This window comes from Typopeltis vanoorti, chromosome 13, assembly GCF_054136105.1.
Source record: "Typopeltis vanoorti isolate ZY-2024b chromosome 13, IOZ_Tvanoo_1.0, whole genome shotgun sequence".
Lineage (NCBI taxonomy): Eukaryota > Metazoa > Arthropoda > Arachnida > Uropygi > Thelyphonidae > Typopeltis > Typopeltis vanoorti.
Genome location: NC_143561.1, coordinates 52,141,463 through 52,165,675, shown reverse-complemented (window position 1 = coordinate 52,165,675; position 24,213 = coordinate 52,141,463). Strand labels below are relative to the sequence as shown.

Genomic DNA, 24,213 nt, shown 5'->3' with positions numbered 1-24,213 from the left:
TCCCTACATCCGAGGCACCTCAGAAAAAATCAACAAAATTCTAAAAAAACATGACGACCTCTTGTTACAGACCATATAGAAAATTGGCATCCCTTATCTGCTCCACTAAAGACCAACCACCTCCCCTATCTAATCTACCTGGTGTATACCAGGTCCCTTGCAGCTGTAATTTGTCCTACTTTGGCCAAACAGGCAGGACAGCAAATATCAGAATCTCAGAACACAAGGACTACATCTGATTTCACCAGTACAGCCACTCAGGGCTTGCAGACCATGCTCTGGATACTCGCCGCAGAATAAGGTGGAAGAAAGCCACAGTAATACACCACAGCAAGTTCAAATATGAAAGATTATTTATGGAATCAGCCTCAGCCCTTAGGAACATGCCAAATCTCCACAAATTTGGATTCATGAGACTTCCCCAAATTTGGAAAATCTACATCAGAAGACCTTCATCCTAATCGGCCAAGAATACCAACATTGCCCACTAGGGGGCATCAGAACTTTTAGGAGAAAGAATAGCTTCCTCCTTCGTCCTCATTTACTGTTTGTTGTGCTTGCGTGCACGTGCCTTGTTTTTAAGTTCCTGTGAAAATGACAACGTGACGTTGCCGAAATATTGGAAGTGTATTAAAATTTATTTTAATGTATATCCTAGTATACTTTGTAATTTCCTTAAGCTATTTAGTGAAAATTCATAACCAACGTCTAAGCTTTTCCACGAGAATCACTGAAAATCATATGAAAAAAATCATACAGAAGATTTTTTCATATAAAAATATGAAAAAAATATTCCAGACTTCCTTTAGAAGTGTGGAATATTTTTTATTTTTTCAAATAAGACATGATTGAAACATTGCAATCAACAATCAAAAAAGTTGAGAGGGCTAGGAATTAGAATTGATCTAATAATGGCAGTGTTCTCTGTGATGGTCATCACAGGTTTATTAAGGGGGGTGGGGGGGGTCATGTTTTTGTAGTCTGCTTATGTATTACAACAAGGTGACAAATTCACTAGATAAGGGAGACGTATATACGAGAGTGGTCTCAATCATAGATGGCAACACTATCGGTAACTTTTTTTTTCTAAGTTGGTACATCTGTCATAAGCATCCGTGTGAAATTGCAAGTCATTTATTTTATACAGCCGTCTGAAACAAAAGTGTTGTCCATATCCCTTGAAATGGATAAAATTGAGTATTGTGAGGTTATAAAATTTTTTGTAAAAGAAGGTTTAATGCCAAAAGAAATTAATTTGAAGTTCATAAAAGTTTATGGGCACTCTTCTCCTTTGTTTTTGACAAGTAAGAAATGGGCTGAAGAGTTTAAATGTGGCCATACCAGCTTTGAAGATGATCTACGTGAAGGACATCCAGAAAGTAACAACAGCAGAAAATTTTGACAGCAAGTTAAAATGCATGAAAATGCTGAGACTATAAGCATTTCAAAAGAACATGTAGAATATATTTTGCATGAAGAATTGCGAATTAAAAAGCATTGCGCAAGATGGGTGCCACGCTTGCTCACAGCAGATAAAAAACGCATGAAAATCACATGATAATCTCTGAACAGTGCTTGGAGCATTTAAACAAGAATAAAACTGATTTTGTGTGTCAATTTATTACTATGGATGAGACTTGGATTCACTATTACACACCAGAATCCAAACAGCAGTCAAAGCAGTGGACAGAAGCCGGTTGTTCAGTGCCGAAAAAGACAAAGCCGGTTCCATCAGAGGAAAGGTCATGGCATCAGTGTTTCGGAAGGCATTTTGTTTGTTAATTATCTTGAAAAGGAAAACAATGACAAGGGAATATTATTCTGATCTTTTAACCAGACTAGACAAAAAAATTCACGAGAAAAGACCCAGTTTGCAGAAGAAAAAAATCATCTTTCATCAGGACAATGCACCTGCTCGCAAAGGTGTTTTGGCTGTGGGAACATTAAGGGATCTGCACTATGAATTGTTGGAACCATCCTATTCCCCAGATTTGGCTTTCTCTGACTTCTATCTTTTCCCAAAAACTAAAACTCTCTCTCTCTCTCTCTCTCTCTCTGGTCAGTGTTTTTCTTTGAATCAAGAGGTGATTTCAGCTGTAGAGGAGGTATTTTGCAGATCTTAGTGAGAACCACTACAGGGATGGGATAATGGTGCGGAACATCACTGGAATAAATGTATTAGTCTTAAGGGAGATTATGTTATAAAATAAAATTAATTTTAAAATTATAAATTCGTTTTTTCATTGTTAGGCTGAGAACTTTTGAGACCTCCCTCGTATAGTGGTATACTTGGATTTTTCAAATGCCTTTGATAGGTTGCCACATGACAAGCTTATAACTAAATTTGAATGGATAATAACAAGTGAGCTGGAGAGACAATTCACTGTCTGATAAAGTGTCTGTGGATTGTGTATTGGAGAGTGGTATCCTAAAAGAGAAAGATTACTAGTGGTGTACTACTGGCAGTTCTGCCCTTAGGCAGGAGGGGCACCTTTCCCGAGCTCCACATTTTTAGAGAGCCCACATATCACAAACACAAAAAAAAATTATTAAGTAAGAGGTAAAAATGAAATATTATGTATGTCTTTATTTTATTACTCATTCAAACATCCCCAGACCATCAGAGGAACTCCCTGACATGCACAGTAATAATAAATTCAGTCATCTTTGATATTTTGCTAACTTTCTGCCATTATGAAAGTATATTTGTCAGAGTAACAGGATAGAGCTTACTTTATTAAACAGTTTGCACAGTCAGAAAAAACTAGGAGTAGATTAGATGTGGCTTTACAGGTGGATCTGAAGAGATTATGTGAATGGGCAAGTGAGGGCAGCTGTTATTTTAATATTGTAGAATGCAAGGTCTTAAAATTTGGTAGATAAGAATGGGATGCAGAGTATAAAATTAATGGTTAAATTTTGAAGGAGATGTAGGAGATAAAAGATCTGGAAGTTGTTTGTGGACAAATACTTCAAGCTTAGGGATCACATTGCTAAACGTTTGATGAACATTGCAATGGATTATGGCAATGATGAGTAAGACACTTTTTTAAAAGAAGAGATAATGATTCTCTTGTATAAGGCTTTGATTATGTCACATGTGGACTACTGTGTGTGTGCAAATCTGGTCACCTGACTTTTAAAATGAGAATCGCATAGAGAGGATTCAGAGAAGATTCAGTCAGTATTGTGTCTGTGATTTGTGATATGAAGACAGATTGAAGGAAGGAAATTTGCAGAGCCTTTGAATAGAAGGAGAGGGGATATGATTAAGACATATAAATTGATAAGTGGTGGCTACCAGATTTTTCTGGTAGCACACATTCCCTTATCAATTGATATGTTTTAATCATATCCCTCATCAACTTTTATGTGGAGTAGATTTTTTATGGAGTGGGGGAAAACAAGAAGCCATCCCTGGAAGCTTTATAAGGAGGATGTGATCAAGAGAGCAATGAGTGGATTCTTTGTGTAGGGAGTGGTGGTGGTGATGACGACTATGGAAACTATAAATAGGTTTAATGAAATGGTTCAATGATCTATTTGCAAGAACGTGTGTCCCTCATACAGTGTGTTAGTGTTTGTCTGTAGTTTTTCAGAGCTTTTTCTTTTTCTTTCAGAGATCCCTCTATAGTATGAAAATTCATCTATTATTTCCACGTTTATTTCCCTTTTTTATAGATTGGTACAATGACGCCTCTGTTCTAGTCATCTGGGATATGATCTTCTAGACACTCTTTTTAAAATATTCCAAGCTTTTAGTTCCATATGTGATATTTCAGATAAATGGATTTCTATCTCCAGTATTGAAATGTAATCCTGATATATTATTTTTTCACTTGTTAACTCATTTAATAATTTTCTAAAATAATATATTAAACAGTCAGAATTAACCTGTTAATAATTTTTATTATTGATTATTTTCATCTTTGATTAATTTTGTGGTCTTCATTACTTCATTTCTATGCTTTTTCAGTAGCTGCTAGCCTTTTGTGACATTCATAATTCTTTATCTTCTCTATTCCTCCCACATTCTGATAACCTTTATTTTTCTCTCTATTATCTAAGGAGACTTCCTGATATGTTAGCCAGAAACTTCTGTAGGATTTCTGTATTTCAAAGATTGCTTTTTGAAGTTCCTATATTTGGCATGGAGTTATTTTTCAGTCTTCACTTTTTCAGTTAACCTTAACATTTTTTCCTAGCGAATCTAGTAGTGCTTACTCCAAATTTGGACTCTGGTTTTCAAATGTTTGCTTTCTCTCTAATAATATTTGTATATTTGGCAGCTTGTCCTGTGTGGAATTCATTTTCTCTTTCTTGGTTTAGGACTTGAACAAGAATCAATTTTTCATTTTAGTCGGCTATCTCAATGAATTTCTCTCTCTCTTAACTGTCAGGAGCATAATTATGCTCCTGACAGTTAAGGAACTACATTATTCATTTTTCCATTTTAAAATTTGTTCACCTCGCTCTGCCTTAGACTCCCCCCCACCCCCCCTCCATTCAGCAGTTCATCTTCATATTTGTGGTAAATACTATAGCTGTTCTCTCTCTCCCCCCCCCTCCTTCCCCTTTTCCTGATCCATAATGGTTGAATATTATTATCTTGTGGTTATTATTTAAAAAGTTTTGACCTGTTCATCTTTGTCATGGTAACTCCAGTTTTATCAGTATATTTTTGTAATCCACTATAAGGGGTGTTCTGTTTTATGTTATTTTATTTTTTTTATTTATATTCATTCTTTGTACACTGATGTTTCCAATCTTAATTTCAGTTAAATCAATAATAATCCTGTTTTGTGTATTTTTAACATAAATGATCATTGCCGTAGTTTTCATTGTGTAGAATTATGGAGACAAACTCCTGTGTTAAAGCAATTACTTTACTTAAAACCAGGGCTGGTTTTATCATTAGGCAAACCTAGGCAATCGCCTCTGGCCACCAAGACTCTGGGGTGCCAGATTTTGCTACATATAAAACTATATAAAACTAGCAGGAACTCCTGTATTCCATAAAATTCATGTATGTAAGTGTACCATTTCTTTGCTGGACGTATATACACGTCCAGCAAACCTGGATAATATTCTGTCCACCTGCTGAAAGAACATGGATAAGTGTAGTTTGACAGTCATGTCCATTAGAAGGGGCAATAATCCTTCACGCTGAAAAAAACACTTAACTAGATTACTTGGCGTGTGTAGTAGCTATGTTCAGTTGCCTACAGCAAGAAACGCAGTTGCTTGCCATTTGCTCGGTAACCGGAATCTAAGTTATATCAGACTAAATATATATGAGTTATATTCATTTTGCTGCTTGTTTTTATCATATAATTATAGTTTTTAATGCCAGCGCAAAATAAACCCTTGCATACTTTCTTCACTTCATATTGTATCACTATGGAAGATCAATGTCACTATCAATTTTTTGGCTAATTATTTTAATCACCAATACATTTTAAAATTCTTCCAGAACTTGATTGAAGATAATTATTTTTGTCAAACAATTATTTTATAAATTCATGAAAATCCAAATCTAAAAATGAATACAGTCTCCATCTGTTCCAAATTAAGTTTTCTTTTTTATTTATAATCTTAGTTCGAAGGTTAGTTCACAGATTGCGCGAAGGCTTGCACTTTTAAATTTTGCTTTATAGAGAATCTTATGTAAATCTTTAATCATATCATGTAATGCATAATTTTTATAAGCGTAATCTACAGGTTTTTGCATTTCAACTTTCTTGGTTTCCCCCAATCACTCCCTACAAATCGAAATAAATGGCAGTTATGAAGTCAACTGTTGTGTACATATTTTCGGTATTATACGGCAATTTTGAAGTAGTGATACCTTCACTTTATCCTTTGAAACTTGTAGGTGCATGCGTCAAAATGAAATTTTATTTCCAAAATTTTCATAACAGAATTAATTCGCCTTTAATGGCTAACCCCCCCCCCCCCGAAAATTACTCTCCCCCACAAAATACTGCTAGATAACATATGTGCACTTTCTTTTTGTTTAAATTCATTATTTTTCCAAAGTAATTGTACTGGTGCAGTTTAAGCAAAAGACAAAGGCAAAGAATCTCTGATAAAATACCATTGGATATAATTTTTGATATTAAAAAGACTCGCAATCAGAAATCCCAAGTAATGCAGTTTAACATCATTTGTTGTTCATTAAAAAAAAAAAATCATTCCTAAAATTGAAATGTGCGACTCATATAATTTTATTTTGCAAGGAAAGAAAGCAAAATGTCATATTTATTTCAATAAATGTTATTTAAAAAATATAAATATTTGACATAATATTTCTGATGTAAACAAATGTTTTGATAATTTTTATTTTTGCACATGTGAAATTCGTTTTTATTTGGGAAGAGACACAATAAATGAATTGTGCAGGCAAAAAAGGGTCAAATATCATAGGACAGGTAAACAAATTCCAAGTAATACAGTGCACATAAAGACAATAATCCATTAATGGTGGTGGTGGTGGGGGGGAATAATTGCATTCTACAGTTTTATTAGGTCAAAGGGATTTTGAGTATATTTGCAAACAGATATATTCAACATAACTTAGCCAGTTTTATTGTAAAAAGTGGCGCATTTGAAGAAATATTAGCGGCATAATAATAAATAGCAAAATTCATAATGCTTCAGAATAACTTGATAATTTTGATAATACCTAAACAAGATGAGACACATCTGTAGAAATCTATTGTTATTATTAGAGTCCTTTTAATTATGAACTCTATAAAGATATATTTAATAAATTAGTTGTATTTTTGTGTTTTTAATTAAACTAGTTTCATTTTGTCACAGATGGTTTTCGCTCCTTCTCTGGAAATTTTCTCTTACTAAATGTTTGACTTGTGTTGACCAATCACTGACTTAGCAGTTTAATCCAGAGATTAAATATATGGTCAGTTTAATCCATAATGTTCTTAAGAATATTTCACCCTGTGATTTCCCAGAATCCTCTTAGGAAAGAACAGATCATTGAACAGATCATGAGTATTGAACTTGCGATCATTTTGAAACACGTTTCTGAGACAACAGAGGTTTTTTTGTGTGCTGCTGCTATTTGTATTAATTAGTGGGTAAGAGCAGTTTCTATATCACATAAACAGAGCATTTGATTTTCAAGTTTATTATTATTTATGTATAAATTGATTTTTCAGTTCATTTTTTTTGTGCATTAAGATTCTAGTTATTTTAGGGTAAAATGTCGATAAAAAAAAAGTGGATGTTAGCGAGCATAGCAAGTTATCGTTACTATTGATTGCTTCTACGTTTTAACTAAAGCTGGAATTATTATGCTTATTACTGCAACTTAAAAAAATCAAATCTGGAGTTGAATAAATCTTAATAATTGTGCGATAAACTTGGAACTGAATTAATCCTCTCTCTCTCTCTCTCTCTCTCTCTCTATATATATATATATTATATGCTTTTTATGTGAATTCCCAGGCCTCCAGTAAGCAAGTAAGGTGGTCTCGCACTAGGCGACAAAATTTACCTTTCACCTAAAGTTGGGTGGTTGGAAAGCAGATACGTTAACCATTCTGTCAACCAGGGAGGCATACTGTGCATGTTACTGCAAACTAATACTGGTCAGCCTCTGCATTGCTGCTTAAAAACTTCGCTTGTACAAAAAATATTATACGCCACTGATTCTTATAATCCACTTAAAGGCAATTTTTATGACTGATCGATCATAAACAGCGGTATTCTCTTTCCCAAATGTTGAAAGGTTTTGATGTGTGAAAATTAATGATACACAAATATTATTAGGCATTCTGGGTCCAAGCTTTTCGACATATTCTTGAATATTATTCTCCTCAGAATATTTCCGCTATAAAATATTTGTTCATAAAAAATGCTTAGAAAACTAAAATGACAAATTCCAGGAACTTCTTTCAGAACACAGTTTGGGAAACCCTGGTATTATACATAGCGTACATGGAAGTAGTGTAGTATGCCATTAAAAATAACTTTGATTAAATGTTTTAAATCGGTAACTAAATTATTTCATTGTGGTGAGCGATTTTTTAAAATAATTAGGCATAAAAATGTATAGACAGAAAATTTTTAAAATCTGTAACATTTATTTTTAAGATGTATATAGGCTCACTAATAGAATTTTAGAGGCGCACTAATCGAATTTGGGCATCGAAAAAAATGACTCGCTAATTACTGCATAGAGACATTGTATAGGGGCGCCTAAATTTTCTTTACCTAGGGTCGTCAGATACTCTTGCACCGGCCTTGCTTAAAATTAAGATAAAATAACAGGTTTCAACTTTATCAAAGTCATCATCATCAGGAATACATATATGAGAGAGAGACTGGGACACAAGCAGCATCACAGAATACTTTAGTAAGCTACAACATAACTTCTCTATTAACTGTTCACCCTAGTCTGACCACCAGTGAGAGGGGGGGGGATAAGCAAAATCTAAATAATTAAAATAATAATCAATCATTTAAATAAGTAGAACTACATTATTTGCTACTAATTAAAGAAATTCATCCATTTTTTCGATATTTATCTCCCTTTTTGGACTGGTACATCCAGTCATGGTCCTTCCTTCATGCCATAAACTTACATGATCTATCATAAACCATTAACTTGCTCGAGCTTGCACATACACACAAGTGCATGCATGTGCGCGCACACACACACACACACACAAAGACTCATACCTTCATTCATCCAAAACTAGGGATTATCAACACCCTCAAAAAAAAAAAAAAAAAGAGTGTAACAATTTGCTCTAATGGCAGGCCCTGCAAACTAAGTAGCAAATAATAAGCAGAACATTTATAAAGAATAGCTATATAAGAATAACAATCAAAAGAATCCTTCACAAGATTGCTTACCAGATATAAAAAAAAGATTTACAATAAGGCCATAGCTATTCCATTAGGGGAATATTCAAGAAAACGGAACACTGCCAAAATGCAATATTAAGGCAACATTCAAACCACTCGCAAAAGTAAAAAGCTGAGTTCCTCTAAAGATTCTCACCCCATGATATACAAAATCCAGTATACTTGTAATTTACCCTACATAGGAGAAAGTGGCCATATAATACCAATAAGAAAAGAAAAACACCAGTGACACATTAAATTCACATTATGGAAAATCAAGCTTTCTGATCATGCACTTCAAATGTGCTGAATTGATTGGAAAAGCATCTAATCCTTCAGAAGCCTGTAAGATACTAATCCATCATTCCAGTCTTAACAGCAATGAGGGCTTAACAGTTCCAAGAGTCTGGAAGGCCCATCTGCTACTCATAGCATCTAGGAATAGAACAACGGAAGAACAGAACAGCAGAACTCCAAACACAACAAACCAGGACAACACAGATCAATTTGCAACTAGTGGTTAATGGACAGTAAACAGAATCTAAAAATAATAGAATTAAAGAGAATTTAACTAATGGCAATTGATGTAGTTCCACTTATTTTAAGTATTTAATTATTATTTTTATTTTGCTGTTTTTCTTTTTCTCACTAGAAGTTAGGCTTGGGTCAATAGTTAATAGAGCAATTATTCCATAGCTTTCTGAATATGTATTCCTGATGATGACCTTGTTATAAAAGTCAAAATGTCAAGTGTTATTTTGTTTTAGTTTTAAGCAAAATAATTGCTCTAACATAAAAGTTTGTCTTCATAATTCCACACAATGAATGCCAATCACCATATAATAACCATGAAATAAAGAATAGCTATAGATTTATTTGTATTCTTTATAGGAGATAAATATTTCATATATAATTTGTTGATTTTTTTTTTCAGTTTTTCATTTGATGCTTGTTTCCAGTTTAATTCATCTGTGTTGTCCCATGGATCACCTCTTGATTTAGAATACCGTATTGAAGCAGAAACTTTTACTGGAAAGAAGTATTACAGAGTAAAATTTAAATCTTCTTTTGATTCAGATATGCCAAATATTGTGACAAAGAAGATCACAGTGAGAGGTTTATTACTTTTTGAGCCATTTTGCTCAAATGAAATTGTATATCTCAAGGTAAAACCCGATAATTTAAATTTAATAACCTATTAGATAATTTTATCATAAAATTAAAGAAACAGATGTGTGATTTCTTGTTAAAGGAATTTCTTTAAATATCATTTGTTACTGAGCCAACACTATCATTTTAATTGCTAAAATTGTTTCTTTATTAATTAATTAATTGCACCCAAAAGCAAGGATTTCTTTTTAATCAAAAATTTCACATATATACTTACAATATTTGGTTTTATTAGCATTTCTTACATCATGTGAGTAGTCAGTTTTTTTTAAGAGACCTGTTTGAAGGCATGTTTCAATTATAATTTTTATTTCTTCATGCCATTGATCATATTATTCTCATTAATTAGTGAAAAATATAGACACTTTTCTCACAACAAATTCTGGACTGTATTATTGCAATATATTTTTTTTATTGCAATAGTACAGTAGTCCATAAAAAGCTTCTTAGAAGTCTCCCAGTTATCCAACTTTGACCTTAAGCAATTTTTTTGTTACAAATTAATATGTTATTTGTCAGGTCTTACATTGTCAGATCTTCCATTTCAGTCTTCTTAGAGCACTACTAAGTGCATCCCACTAGACCCTGGTCATCCTCAAGTTCTTTTTCCTACTATCACAACCATAAACATCTGTTTTGCTCACCTTTCTTTTCCCATTCTGTTTAAATGACTATACCTCCTGAAACTGTATCACTTAATTTTTCTCAGAATTCTCCTATCTGGTTTCTAGTCTTTGCTGTCTATAGCTTATATAGATAGCATACATGAGATGGATTATGGGAAAAAACAAGAGACTTTCAGAAGGAAGTATTTATTTGTTTTATGAAAGCTTTTGATTGTGTATATCACAGTAGACTGTGGAATATGATGAGATGAATGGAAATACTGAGCATCTGATTCTAATTTTTTTTTGCCACTGCCAAATTTGATGAAATAATTAAATAAAAAGGAAAGGATAACTTTTGCTTTTTTTATTATTTATCATGTAGTTAAACATTTCCAAAAATGTACAGCAGAAAAATGCATTGTTTCTTGTAATAGTTAGAAATGTTAATATAAGAAAGCTTTGTTACTTAGGGCCATCGAAAACTATTTGATTGTCATATTTTTATTTATAAAAAGGATTCACCTCTAGTGTAGTCTTTTTTATTTCTATGACATAAACTTGAGAGAAGAAATTATTAAGCTTTCTGACAACATTTTCATGGCATTGAAGAACTGCTCACTTGTTTACAAGTGTCCTTCACCTCACCGCCATGTTGATTACCATGTCAGACAGTAGTGCGCTTGCGTGAATACTACTTCCGAACAGGAAGTTGAATGAGTGAAAGAGAGAGAGAGAGATAGAACAGCTGTTGTGTTCATTAGAACACAGAAAGAGATGACATTTTAGAGAAGGGTGTTGGAAGTTTTAGGAAAGAAAATAATTTTAAGGAATTTCTTAAGCCAAAAAAGTGGATAAAAGTGTTATGAGGGAAACAAATAGTTATCCTAAAATTGATATATGAATTTCCTTTATATGAAGTAAAGTTGTGACAGATAAAAGTGAAAAAAAAAAAGCTTTTATTTTAAGAAAGATTGTACAAAAATAATTTTTTTGTTTTAGAGGAAAAATAGGTATGAGTTAAGACATTTATATTTTATGGTCATTATTGACAGCTAAAAAAATGTGTGTTATTAGCTTAAAGTTTGTGTATTCTCACAAAATTCTGTGATTTTGAAGAGAAGGAATCTTATGTAATATTTATGATCTTTAACTATGTTAAATGAGTAGGCCTTTATTCTCTTTAGGAGATAATTTATTTGAAATGAAAAATTACATATAGCTCTTGCAAAACAAACATTTTACACACACCATTTAAGATAATACAGAAAAATCGGCACTAATATTATTTGTAAATAAATATATTATTTTTGAATTTCCTTTGTCTCTCAATCTCTTCAATTTATCATAATAACAATATTCTGGGTACGAATCTGTAGTATTAACCATTTCTCTTATAACAAAAAGAAAGTGGAAACACACAATAAAAACAAGTAGGAAGTTATGCACTGCTGATGAATATATACTAGGCTCTATCACATTGTATCATTTGCTAGATGGGAAGGATATTGTCAGTGCATGAGAAGCATTTAATGCATTTTCTAAGATATGCATCCTCCAAGATACCTCTAGGTATCTTAGAGGATGCATTATGGTTTATGAATTATGAAATTTATGAATGAATTTAGCTGAGTTTATGAATTTAACAAAATAAGCTGACAACATCATTTAAAACTTTTGCAAAAGTTTTAAATGACGAAGTCATGGCATTTAAAGGTCGATTACATTAAATCATGTACCATCATTTAATATTGTGGTTTAAGCCAATAAGAATACAATTTGGTCAGCTAAATCCAAAATTGCCAGCCCATCCTCATTCGTTCAGTATCCAGGTAGATACCTAACAGGGTGCACCACGAGAAGGTGAGGATTGGACATTAAGGCAGAAGCCCTGGTCGGTTCTCCACATTCCTTTAAAGGCTATGTGGAGGTCTCCTCTCAGTTATACAGCTTGGACACTTTTCAAGAAGGTGGCAAGATATTCTGGAGGTTGTTGAAGAAGCTCAGAAATGAAGGAAAGAGTGCTGTAAAAGGAATTAGAGATGATAAAGGTGATATGAAAACTGGAGAAAAAGATATCCTTGAAATATGGAGTAAATACTTTGAAAAATTGCTAAATGAAACAAGCAGTGATGACAGCACAGTGATAAAAAAACACTGACCAGGCATGCAATCAAGAATGCATATCCATGCTTGAAGTAGAAAATCTAAAAGTCTGAAATGTGGAAAGGCAGCTGGAGTAGATGATATTAGATCAGAAATGCTCAAGTATTTATTATTATTATTATTATTTTTTTTTTTTTTTATGTTGGGCCCATACACAGGAGGTTGATTGGTCAACCTATAGTACATTAGTGTAGTGTATGATTGGGAAAGGAGGAATTTATTTACATTTGATTTGAATGACTTTAAATTGTATTCGTTGGGAAACACAGCTGGTGGGAAACTGTTCCACAGTGCAGCAGTTGCAGGGGTGAAGGAAGAGGAAAAGAAATTTGTTCTGTTTGTTTCTAGGTGTACTGTGAAGGGATGTTGTGCAGCAGCAGCACGTGTTCCAATGAGATTAGTACTGAGCAGAGGAATTATTGATGTTATTTCAGATGAGTGATATAATCATGTAATCACAAGAAATATATTTATTTAACCAAATATTTCGGTCTGGAAATAGCAGACCATCGTCAGTGGTATTACAAGAACAGTTTAAAAAATACAAGCTAGAATACTAAAATATATTGTTAAAATTAGAACACGCCGTGTGATGTTATATCACTAAGTATGAAACGGAATATTTTGAAGTAGAAACATGATTGAATTTGCTATTAAAAAAAAAATTAATTAATGAGTAATCTTGATTAGACTTTCCCAGATTTTTGATATAGATGTACAGTCATTACGATTCAGGTTGGGGCGATGGAGCAAGGCCTCCACCCTTTCCTTGAACAAACGTTCGAACTTATAACGGGATCTATGTAAGAGGCGAGTCCTGGACTGAAGGATGCTGTGGTCAGGTTCAATCCCATGATGAGCCAATCTAGACTTTTCAGGTTTGTTGTGAAGAATGGATGATTGATGTTCTTGGATTCTTTTTTCAAGAGAACGTCCAGTTTGTCCAAAATAAGAGAGATCATAGTTGCATGGAATTTGATAAACTCCAGGAAGAGATAAAGTTGAGCGTTTGTCTTTAGAAGAAGGAAAATGAGAAGAACAATTTGTTAATAGGTGAATACGTAGTTGTTAAATCATATTTCTTTAAAATTCTTGCAATAGGTTCTGAAATACTGGAGATATGAGGAATAGGCACTCGACGTATTGAAACTTTGTTGTTTTGTGGAGGATTATAAGAATCGCTGCAGATGTTCAGTCATAGCTCGTATACAATGTGTAGTGTGTATTCTCAAATCGTATACTCAACTCGACCCCCCCCCCCCCAAGATTAAATCTTGAGTGCTCGGCCCCTCCAAGATCAAATCCTGAGTGTGCCACTGAGGAGAATCAATACAATCTACTATTGGACGAAGAGGATAGTCAATCTTATGGATTTTTGGAAGGCCATAAAATCTAGGAGGTCTTGCAAAATGAGTTTTAAGTCTTTCAATTTTGTCTTTATCCAAACTGATGACTTCATCAAGGAGAGAATTTAATTTCTTTAGTTGTCTGTTGGTTGGATTATAATCAGTTTCTTGATATGTGGAGCGATCTCGAAGCAAAAGAGAAAGTTTTCTTCTGTAATTTGCTGAGTCCATAACTACTGTTGCTTTTCCCTTGTCAGCTTTAGTGATAATGAGGCGATTATTTTTTCTCAAGGACTGTAAAGATTTCATTTCAGAAGGAGATATGTTGGAAGGAGGAAGTTTAGCCTTAAGTAGAGACGAAGCGACTTCTGGGCGAAGAGCATTAGCTTTATCACTGGTTAGATGATTAAGATTTCTTTCAATGTTAACTAGGAAATCTAGATATGGTATTTTATTTGGAATGTACCTCTCAAGGAAACTTTAAAATTACTTGCTGACATCTTTCCTCAAGATATTATAAAACTATTCGATTTCGTAATACATTCTGGATATTTCGTATGTCAAAACAAATTTTATAGCCAAGTAGAAGGAACGGCCATGGGAAGTCCTCTTTCTCCGGCTTTAGCCAACTTTTATTTAGAACATTTAGAAAAAGTCCTCTTCTCATCTATTTTCCCTCAACCATCTTTTTGGGTAAGATATATAGATGACATATTTACTATTTGGCCTTACAGTAAAAATGCTTTACCTTCCTTTTTAAACAGTATTAATTCCTTGCATCATCGCATAAAGTTTACTATGGAATTAGAAGAAAACAACCAGTTATCTTTTTTAATGTTCTCTTCATCCGATCACCTTCAAATATTCTTACAACTACAGTATACAGGAAACCAAGATTCACAGGTCGTTATATTCTTAAAGAATCAGCCCATCATCCATGTCAAAAAACAGGAATTATAAAATGCCTCATCAGAAGAGCCAAAACTAATTGTTCTACTTTTGATTATCTACAGAAAGAACTTTCTACTTTCCAACAACACATGAAACTCGATGGCTTTTCTGAAAAAAGTACTCAACGTCTTCTCAATTCTTATAATCCTCCACAAAACAACAAAGTTTCAATACGTCGAGTGCCTATTCCTTATATCTCCGGTATTTCAGAACCTATTGCAAGAATTTTAAAGAAATATGATTTAACAACTACATATTCACCTATTAACAAATTGTCTTCTCATTTTCCTTCTTCTAAAGACAAACGCTCAACTTTATCTCTTCCTGGAGTTTATCAAATTCCGTGCAACTGTGATCTCTCTTATTTTGGACAAACTGGACGTTCTCTTGAAAAAAGAATCCAAGAACATCAATCATCCATTCTTCACAACAAACCTGAAAAGTCTGGATTGGCTCAACATGGGATTGAAACTGACCACAGCATCCTTTGGTCCAGGACTCTCCTCTTACATAGATCCTGTTATAGGTTCGAACGCTTGTTCAAGGAAAGCGTGGAGGCCTTGCTTCATCGTCCCAACCTGAATCGTAATGACTGTAATATCTATATCAAAAATCTGGGAAAGTCTAATCAAGATTACTCATTAATTAATTTTTTTTTAATAGCAAATTCAATCATGTTTCTACTTCAAAATATTCCGTTTCATACTTAGTGATATAACATCATGCAGCATGTTCTAATTTTAATGATCTATTGTTAGTATTCTAGCTTGTATTTTTTAAACTGTTCTTGTAATACCACTGACGATGGTCTGCTATTTCCAGACTGAAATATTTGGTTAAATAAATATCTTTCTTGTGATTACGTGATTATATCATTCAGTCTTATGTCGCAAGTATCCTTGAAACAACAAATTTCAGATAAGCATTTCCCATGGAAATATTTGTAGAATATACTTACTGCAGAGACCAAACGTCTGTGTGAAAGTAGGGAGAGAGAGTTGGTAAGGGATGGATCATTGATAAGTCTAATTGCCCTCCTCTGTATTGAGTCTAGCATTTTGAGAGAGCTTTTAGGGGCCCCACCCCATATGTGGGAGCAGTATTCAATAGTTGGGTGGATTTGTGACTTGTATAATGTTAGTAGCTGTTCAGGGGTGAAGTAACTTCTTGAGCAGAAGAGAAATCCTAATTTTTTTGAGGCTGAGGATGCAATGTTTGAGATATGTTTGTGCCAGGAGAGGTTTGATGTGAAGGTGATTCTGAGGAGCGAGATCTCAGGCTGTCTGGAAATTTGGGCATCGTTGAAAAGGATACTGGGAAAAAGTTGTTCTTTTTTTATGAGAAATAGTACAGAACTGGGTTTTGTTGGCATTGAAATTTATGAGGTTATCCGAACCCCATTGTAGGATGGCTTGGAGATCAGAGTTGAGGGTAGTGGTGGTTGATGTTCTGTAGGATGAGGTGAGTTGTGTAGGGTAAGGTTTATCAAATGCAAGCGAGGTGTGTAGTGTGCTGTCTTCTGCAAAACGGTGTATTGGGTCAGACCGAATGGTGGTAGTTTGCCTAGTAGGCCTTTGTGCCAGACCTGGTCAAAGGCTTTGGAGATATCTAGTGCTACCACTTGAGATTTGCTAAACCTCTCCATTGCATTTGTCCAGAGATGGGTGACATATGTGAGTAGATCTCCTGTTGATCGGCAGTGGCGGAATCCATACTGACGGTCATTTATTTGGTGAGTGTCTTCAAGATAGTGTAGGAGGTGGGAATTAATGATTTTTTACCTTTGACAGGACTGAGGTAAGCGAGATAGGGTGGTAATTGGATGGCAGTGTCTTGTCACCCTTCTTGGGAATGGGCTGAATATATAGGCCAATTTCCAGTTTGTGGGATAGATTCCAGTGGAGTAGGAGAGTATATATAGGTGAGATAGGATAGGGACCAGTTCTGGAGCACAATTTTTCAGAACAATTGGGGAATGGCTGGGGGACATTTACCATCGTCAATTATGCATGCATTTGAAGCAAAGTATGAAGCCAGAAGATTAGCTTTTTCTGTGGGTGATGAGGCAATAGAGCCATCAGGGTGTGATAGGGGTAGGAATAGTGTTGGACAGAAGTTGCGGCTAATTGCTTTGGCAAGAGACCAAAAGGCTTGGCTGCCGTTTGGACAGGCTGCTAGTTTCCTGCTTTTTTGCTCTTTCGAACTCTGTTTTTGAAGCATTGATTGTTTTTTTTTTCATCTATTATGGGCTTCGATGTAAGCTGTGAGGGAGGATGAGTTTCTTGATTTCAGCCAGTTGTGGTATGTCTGGTGTTTCATCTCTACAGCCTTGGCACATCTTTTGGAGAACCAGGTTTTTTTTTCTCCACACAACACTCTGAACTGCCATTAGGGAATGGCAGTTCAGAGTGTTGTGTGGGATGTACATATTCATGCTGGTGAGGATTACTTTGGTAATAAGCTCAGTGCATATGTTTGGGTTGGAAGGCCGGAAGCAATAGTCCAAACCATGGGAATGCGGCATAGAAGTTGCGGAGGCTGTCCCACTTGGCATTATTATAGTGCCAAACTACTCTGGTATGGGAGTGTCTGTGTAAACGTTGCATGAGGGAGAAGATGAGCACTAGGTTGTGGTCAGAATTTCCCGGGGGGGGGGCTCACTACTTTTTCACTGTGTATTTGGAGGGGTCATTGGTGAGGAAGAGATCTAGGGTGTTTGGGGAGTGGTTTGGGTTATCGGGTATTCTGGTTGGCATCTGAACAAGTTGTATAAGGTCATTGGTAATGGCAAATGTTTCTGCATCTCTGCCTGCAAGATCTGTACAACTGGAGGAGGAAAGCCAGCTAGTGTTGTGGACGTTAAACTCTCCTAGAAGGATGATTTCGCTGTTGGGAAAGTGGGATTGGAGAAAGTCGACTTTTAGGGAGAGGAAATTTAAAGAGCTCAGGGTGGTTGATTGTGTTGGGGGAGCGATAGAGGCAGCAGATGAATTGAACTGAGTGGGGAAGGGATATTTTCAACTAAAGAAGGTCAAAATTGGGTGATTCTAGGTTAGTTGCTCTCTGGCAAACTATGTCTGAGCAGATGTATGCGCAGACACCACCCTTGGGGTGAAAGTTGTTGAAGAGTGAGTAGTTTGGGAGGTTGATAAGTGGTGCTGGGAGGGAGGGGGGGGGGAGGTAAGATTTGGGTTTCTGCCAGGAAGCGTAGGTGGGGTTTGGTAGACTGTAGGTGGTAGTGGACACTATTCAGGTTGGAGTTTAGACCACGGATGTTGGTGAAGTGGATGTGTGGGACGTTTGTTGGACCACACGGGTCTTGCATATTTCCTATGCAGTGCCTGCCTGCTGGTCTCCATGGTAGCTGCTAGTGGTATCACTTGGTTTTTTTCACCAGTTTGTCTTGTCTGTAGTTGATGGTCCAACTGTTGTCACCATTTTCACAGTTTTCTTCGAGTTGAACAGAAGAACAAGTCGGACAGAAGGACGAATTAGAGATGATTACAGTAGCGCTCTCATAGTACCCATATACAAAAAGGGAAATAAAACTGATTGTAAGAATTACAGAGGTATTTCTCTACTGAGTGTTCCTGGTAAGATTTATGCCAGTATACTTGAGAAAAAGTTGAAAAGGATTGTTATATTCACTTTACGACAAATAGTTGAAAAAGTCATGGGAATATAACAAAGATCTGTATTTAAGTTTTGTAGATCTGGAAAAAGCATATGACAAGGTGCCAAGAGAGAGAGAGAGAGAAGCTATTCAAAACGCTACAGTTGTATGGTGTCAGTGGATCATTATATCAAGTAATACTATGTCTTTATTTGAGGTGTAAGTCTGCAGTTAGAATTGAAGGAAGTACAGGGAGATGATTTAATGTTAAATCTGGTGTCAGACAAGGATGTACATTATCACCTCTGTTATTCATTATCTATATGGATTACATTATGAAGCAAAGTGGTAAACCTGATATCAAAATTGGAGATGTTAATGTCAGCTCCTTGTTTTATGCGGATGTGTTATACTTTTAAATAAATCTGCTACAAGTCTGCAAGATTCCCTGACTAAATTGAATAACTGTTGTAATAGATATGGTATGAAGGTCATCAATAACAAGACAAAGATGAAAATAGGCAGAAGCATTGTCAGCTGCATTGTGAATGGAGAGCCTATAGAACAAGTAAAACATTTCAGCTACTTAGGCACGATTTTTAGTGAAGATGGTAAATTAAGCATGGAAATAGACAACAGAATCAACAAAGCCGGTATGGTATGCAGTCAACTGAATAAATTTATATGGAATAGGAGAGAAATTAGCCCAAAACACTAAATTAGCTGTATACAAGACAGTGTTTGACCCCATTTTAACTTATGGATCTGAGAGCTGGGTCAGAAGTAAAACACTTGACTAAAGATTGACTAGAGACCACAGATATGAGAGATTGATTGGGGGCATGAACCGATGGCATCAATGGCAATATCATATTAAAAACAAGGATATTAGGAAAGAACTTGACATTTTCATCATCCAGGAATGTGTTAGCAGAGCTAATCTCAGGTGGTATGGTCACTTCAATGGAATGGGCGAGGAAAGATTAGCCAAACAAGTGTTCTCTGCCTGGTTGGCAGGAAAAAGACCTAGAGGACGACCAAGATATAGGTGGATTGATATGGTAAAAAGTGCCTTAGAAGATAGATATATAAATATAAGATCTGACAATGTTGTAGCTTTGGCAGTAACAGATTGATTTGGCAGAAAATTGTAGGTAGGAAGTTAGTAATGATGTAAATTTTTCATGTAGTACTATCATATTTTGTACACCCCTTGAGGGTAAATGTCAGGAATTTGATGTTGATGATGATTACATTAAATCAAAAATAGTCACACAGAAGATAAAATAATAGAACAAGGGACACAGTTTAATTATTTAGGTTGCATAATGACATATCTAAAAGTGAAAGGTATAGATGAAAAATAGAGAAATTCAAAAAAATCTCTGAAATTTAAAAGGAACAATTAAAAGGGCACTGAATGAAAAACAAATTGAGAAATGAATGTAAATTTTACAAAGCAATGCCCACTCTGTTATATGGTTCAGAAGTATGGATTGGTATAAAGAAAGATCAAAAAAATCAAACAGGCAACAGAAATGAGATTTTTAACTGAAATCAAAGGATACACAAAATTAGAATTTTGTGCATCCTTTAATTGAACCATATAAAAACGAAGATGTTAGAAGAATGTTAGGTATTTACAAGATAAATGAAAAGTTCAAAGAATATAGAGAGAAATGGAAATATATCAACTACCAAAAGAAGTGGATAAATATATGCAGTGAAGGATAGGAGGGAGAGAAAGACCAGTCTGCATGATTGAAAGACCATTGAAGCTGGAACCAGTAAATGCCTGATCTTTGATAAGGAGGAGGAGTGAAATGAATGTATAATCTTATTAAGCAAGAGATTCACAAGAAAAAGATGATGTGGAAGGAATACTGTGTGCATAAGGATGATATCGGTTTGAAAATTATGAGGATCAGGCAAGTTGCATCTGTAGTATGGAAAGCCAATAAGTATTTAAAGAAACTAGCTCTGCAAGGTAAAGAAAACCCAAAAGAATTCTCTCAAGATGCTGCAAGTAAAAGAAAGAATGAGCATGAAAGAATAACTCTGCTGGTTGTAGCTAGTATTCATGCCAAAGATACAGAAGAGATTAGTCAACTAATGAGTGCCCATTTTGCAAAAAGCTATCAAAATCTGGTATACAACATGAATACTGCTACTTCTTTTATTAGATGAAAATATTCACATGTATGAGGAGGAGGTACTAGAGCTGTTGGGATGTCTTCAAGAATGCTAAAAGAGTGTTGAACTGAATTGGCTGGAAGTTCCTGTGACCATGATATGTAATTTGAGCCTTAGAACAGGGAAGGTTTCACAATGTGGACAGAATGTACAATAATTCCATTGTACAAGGACGATGTAAAGACTAATGTGTCCAGTTATGAACTCATCAGTAGGTGGCGATTTTGGAAAAGTTCATGAGAGCTCGTATATGGAAATGGGTTGACATAGAATCTATGCTTTGCATTGGAGCATGAGTTGACTAAGGGAACATCATGCTTAAACAACTTGCTCACATCTTATAATATTGTTACCATTGATAAATTAAATGGATATATACCATGATACTTTTAGATTTTGCTAAAGCTGTTGATAAGATACAGCATGAAGACTGCTGCATAAATTGGAGAATATGGGATTGGATTAAAAATATTAGCATGGATAAGAGGATGACTTACTACCAGATATCAAAAAGTGGTATATGGGAGATGTGAACCTGCAAGATTTAAGGTAACCAGTGGTGTATCACAGAGATCAACTCTTGGTCCATTGTTATTTAATCTTTAAATTAATGACATTTGGAAGAATTGGCAGGTGACTTGACAGCTGTTTGTTGATGATGCAAAGATAGGTAGTGTAAGCAGCAATGCAGCTGATATGCAGTACTTGGAATAATTGAATGGGGGGGGATGAAATTATAAGTATGTGAAAATCACTGTCAGTTTAGTGTTAGTAAAGTCATGCACTTTGGTGTAATGAGATGTCCAGTGTCATATTATTCATATTCATAGATTTAGGGACACAAAAACACAAGTGTTGAAAAGATTATTTTATTAATTATTAATAAAATACCACTTGACGTTTCGACTCCTGTATTGAGGTCATCATCAGAAGGATACATGCGTATAGGGAACCAAGCTACTTGCTCTAGCATTGTATACCAGTAAACTGAATCTACATTGTTAATTAATCTTTTTCCTAGCCTGACCTCTAGCGATAATTAAATAGAATAACATAAAAAAAATACAATTAAAAAAAATTATAAAAAATAAAAATAAGTTAATAAATAAAAATAAAATACAACTACAATAAACTGCTAAAGTCCTGATGTATTCATATTCTTCCGGATTTGTACAGTTCAGATTGTTATAATATGATTTCCTTCAGCTGCTGTTGAATGTTTAAAAAAAAAAAAAAACACTTGTGAAGTTGTCTTTTTGTACTGGGATTTTTCTTCGGCTTGTTTTGGTTGTTATACAGGTTGTAGATGGATCCTCCACATTCTTGGAATGGTTAGGCTATCATTTTTGTTTAGATTTGGGTTATGTTTAAGCATTTCACAAGCTTCTTTAAATTTCCTCTCGAACCAGGTTTTGGTGCGGTGTAGGGATTTGGTCATATTATGTTGGTGGGATTATGCTAGATGAACCTGATCAGGCTATTTATCTTAGAGTTTTAGTAACTGGGAAGTTTGAAGTTAAAGGACCATAAAGTAAAGACTGCAAATACAACTTGGGGGATAATTGCAATACTGAAATGAGCATTGACATGTTAAGATTGGGAAGTCATTTTTTCTCTTTACAAGGCCTTGATATGACCTCACTTGGACTATTTTGCGCAGGTCTTGTCTCCTCAGTTCCATGGCGATGCTGATACAGTGGAGAGAGAGAAAGAGAAAGAGCATAGGAGAATATTGAAGATGTCAGGATTATGAAATACCGATTATGAAGATAGATTAAGAATTTGTAGGCCACAGACTCTAGCAAACAGGACAAAGGTCATATGGGACTTTTCTTCCAGAAGGGACCAGTAGATTTAATTCTACAACTTGTCAGAATAATTATGAAACAAAAATATACACGAGTGTAATATACAAATAAACACAAGGAAATATGCTTTCAGAAATTCTACATTATCCTTGTTACAAGGCTTTCAGAAACATCCTAACTTGTCTATATACTGTAAATCATTGCATATCACTTCACATTATTAATGCTGAAAACGGAGTATTCTCAGTTAATATTGTAAAATTTTCATACCCTGTTAGTTTATATAACAATAACAAAATTTCAAAAGGCAACAGATAAATTGGCTTATTTGAAGAGCACAATATTAGAACAGTGTACATACAAGAACATCACTCAGAATCTCTTCTGTTCATCTTTGATAGATGTTTATAGAATGCTTTGTCAGTGTGGAACTTAGTATTTTGGACAGCAAGGATGGGACTGTGGGCTTAAAAAAATATTTTCAAAATCAGCATTGTTGTATTGTGTAATTCTCTTATTAGAATGAAAAACTTAAGAAATTTGCAGAAATTTATGAAATTAGTGTTTATCATCACCACTAGAAGAAGATTAAGTGATTTACAATTGTAAAATGCATAAGGATGCATGCTTTCTGTGATATATTTTTCTGCAATGATATACAACATTTATATTATGTTGAGTTTTTTTTTAAATATAGCATTTATTTTTATTGATTTATTATTTTTTGGTAATCAACAGGAGAAGATAGATATACAGACTCCCATCAAATTTAAGTTGACCTATACTTTGATTCAGAAGAAACCTGAAATGGCAGAGGAAGGTGAAGATCTTCCAAATATCAACATGTTTCCCATTCTTAATCAACAGGAGGCATCTAAAATATTTGAGGTGAGCATAAACCGTCTTTATTTCATTCCCAAGTTTTGCAAGGATTAAAACTTTTTTTTTTAAATTATTATTAATGTTTGAATTTGTATATTATTGCAAAGTCTATCCATTATTTTTTCTATTATTTCAGTATCCTATAACACTGACTTATTTTTATGCATATTTCCCACTCATATATGTCATCTTAACATCTCGCATAGCTAAGAAAGCGCAAAATTTTTATGTACCTGCAATGTGTTGTATTTTAGATGGACAGGAAGAAACTGTTAATATCTTCCCTGAACAAGAAACACATTTACTACTGTCATGCTGAGGATCTAACATACCATGCTTTTGATTCCTCCCCAGCTTTCATATAGGATCAGATTTAGCAAAACAAGTAGAAGCCATTACAGTAATCTGAAAGACTGTTTTTTTGAATTTTGCAGCCACAGCACTCCTCTAATCTCAACAAGTATGATGCATTACTTTACCCAAATATTTTTGAAGCTGTAGTTTTAAGATCGCTTTTAACCTATCATCCACAACTTCTTTATTGTAATTTCTCTGCCTATTAAGGCATTTGTCTCGTGAAATATGCTCAAATGTTAGCTGATGGC

The 24,213-nt window shown here is 34.6% G+C and overlaps 1 protein-coding gene across 1 annotated transcript in view; it reads left to right on the top strand.

Moving 5' to 3' along the window:
- The window catches only part of LOC150100151 (integrin alpha-PS1-like), a 573,942-nt gene that overhangs the window by 222,158 nt on the left and 327,571 nt on the right, over positions 1-24,213 (top strand). Inside the window, exons 13-14 of the mRNA XM_090402382.1 lie at positions 9,809-10,040; positions 23,465-23,614. Coding sequence (XP_090258508.1) covers positions 9,809-10,040; positions 23,465-23,614 — 382 coding nt within the window. The remainder of the gene's footprint in view (positions 1-9,808; positions 10,041-23,464; positions 23,615-24,213) is intronic.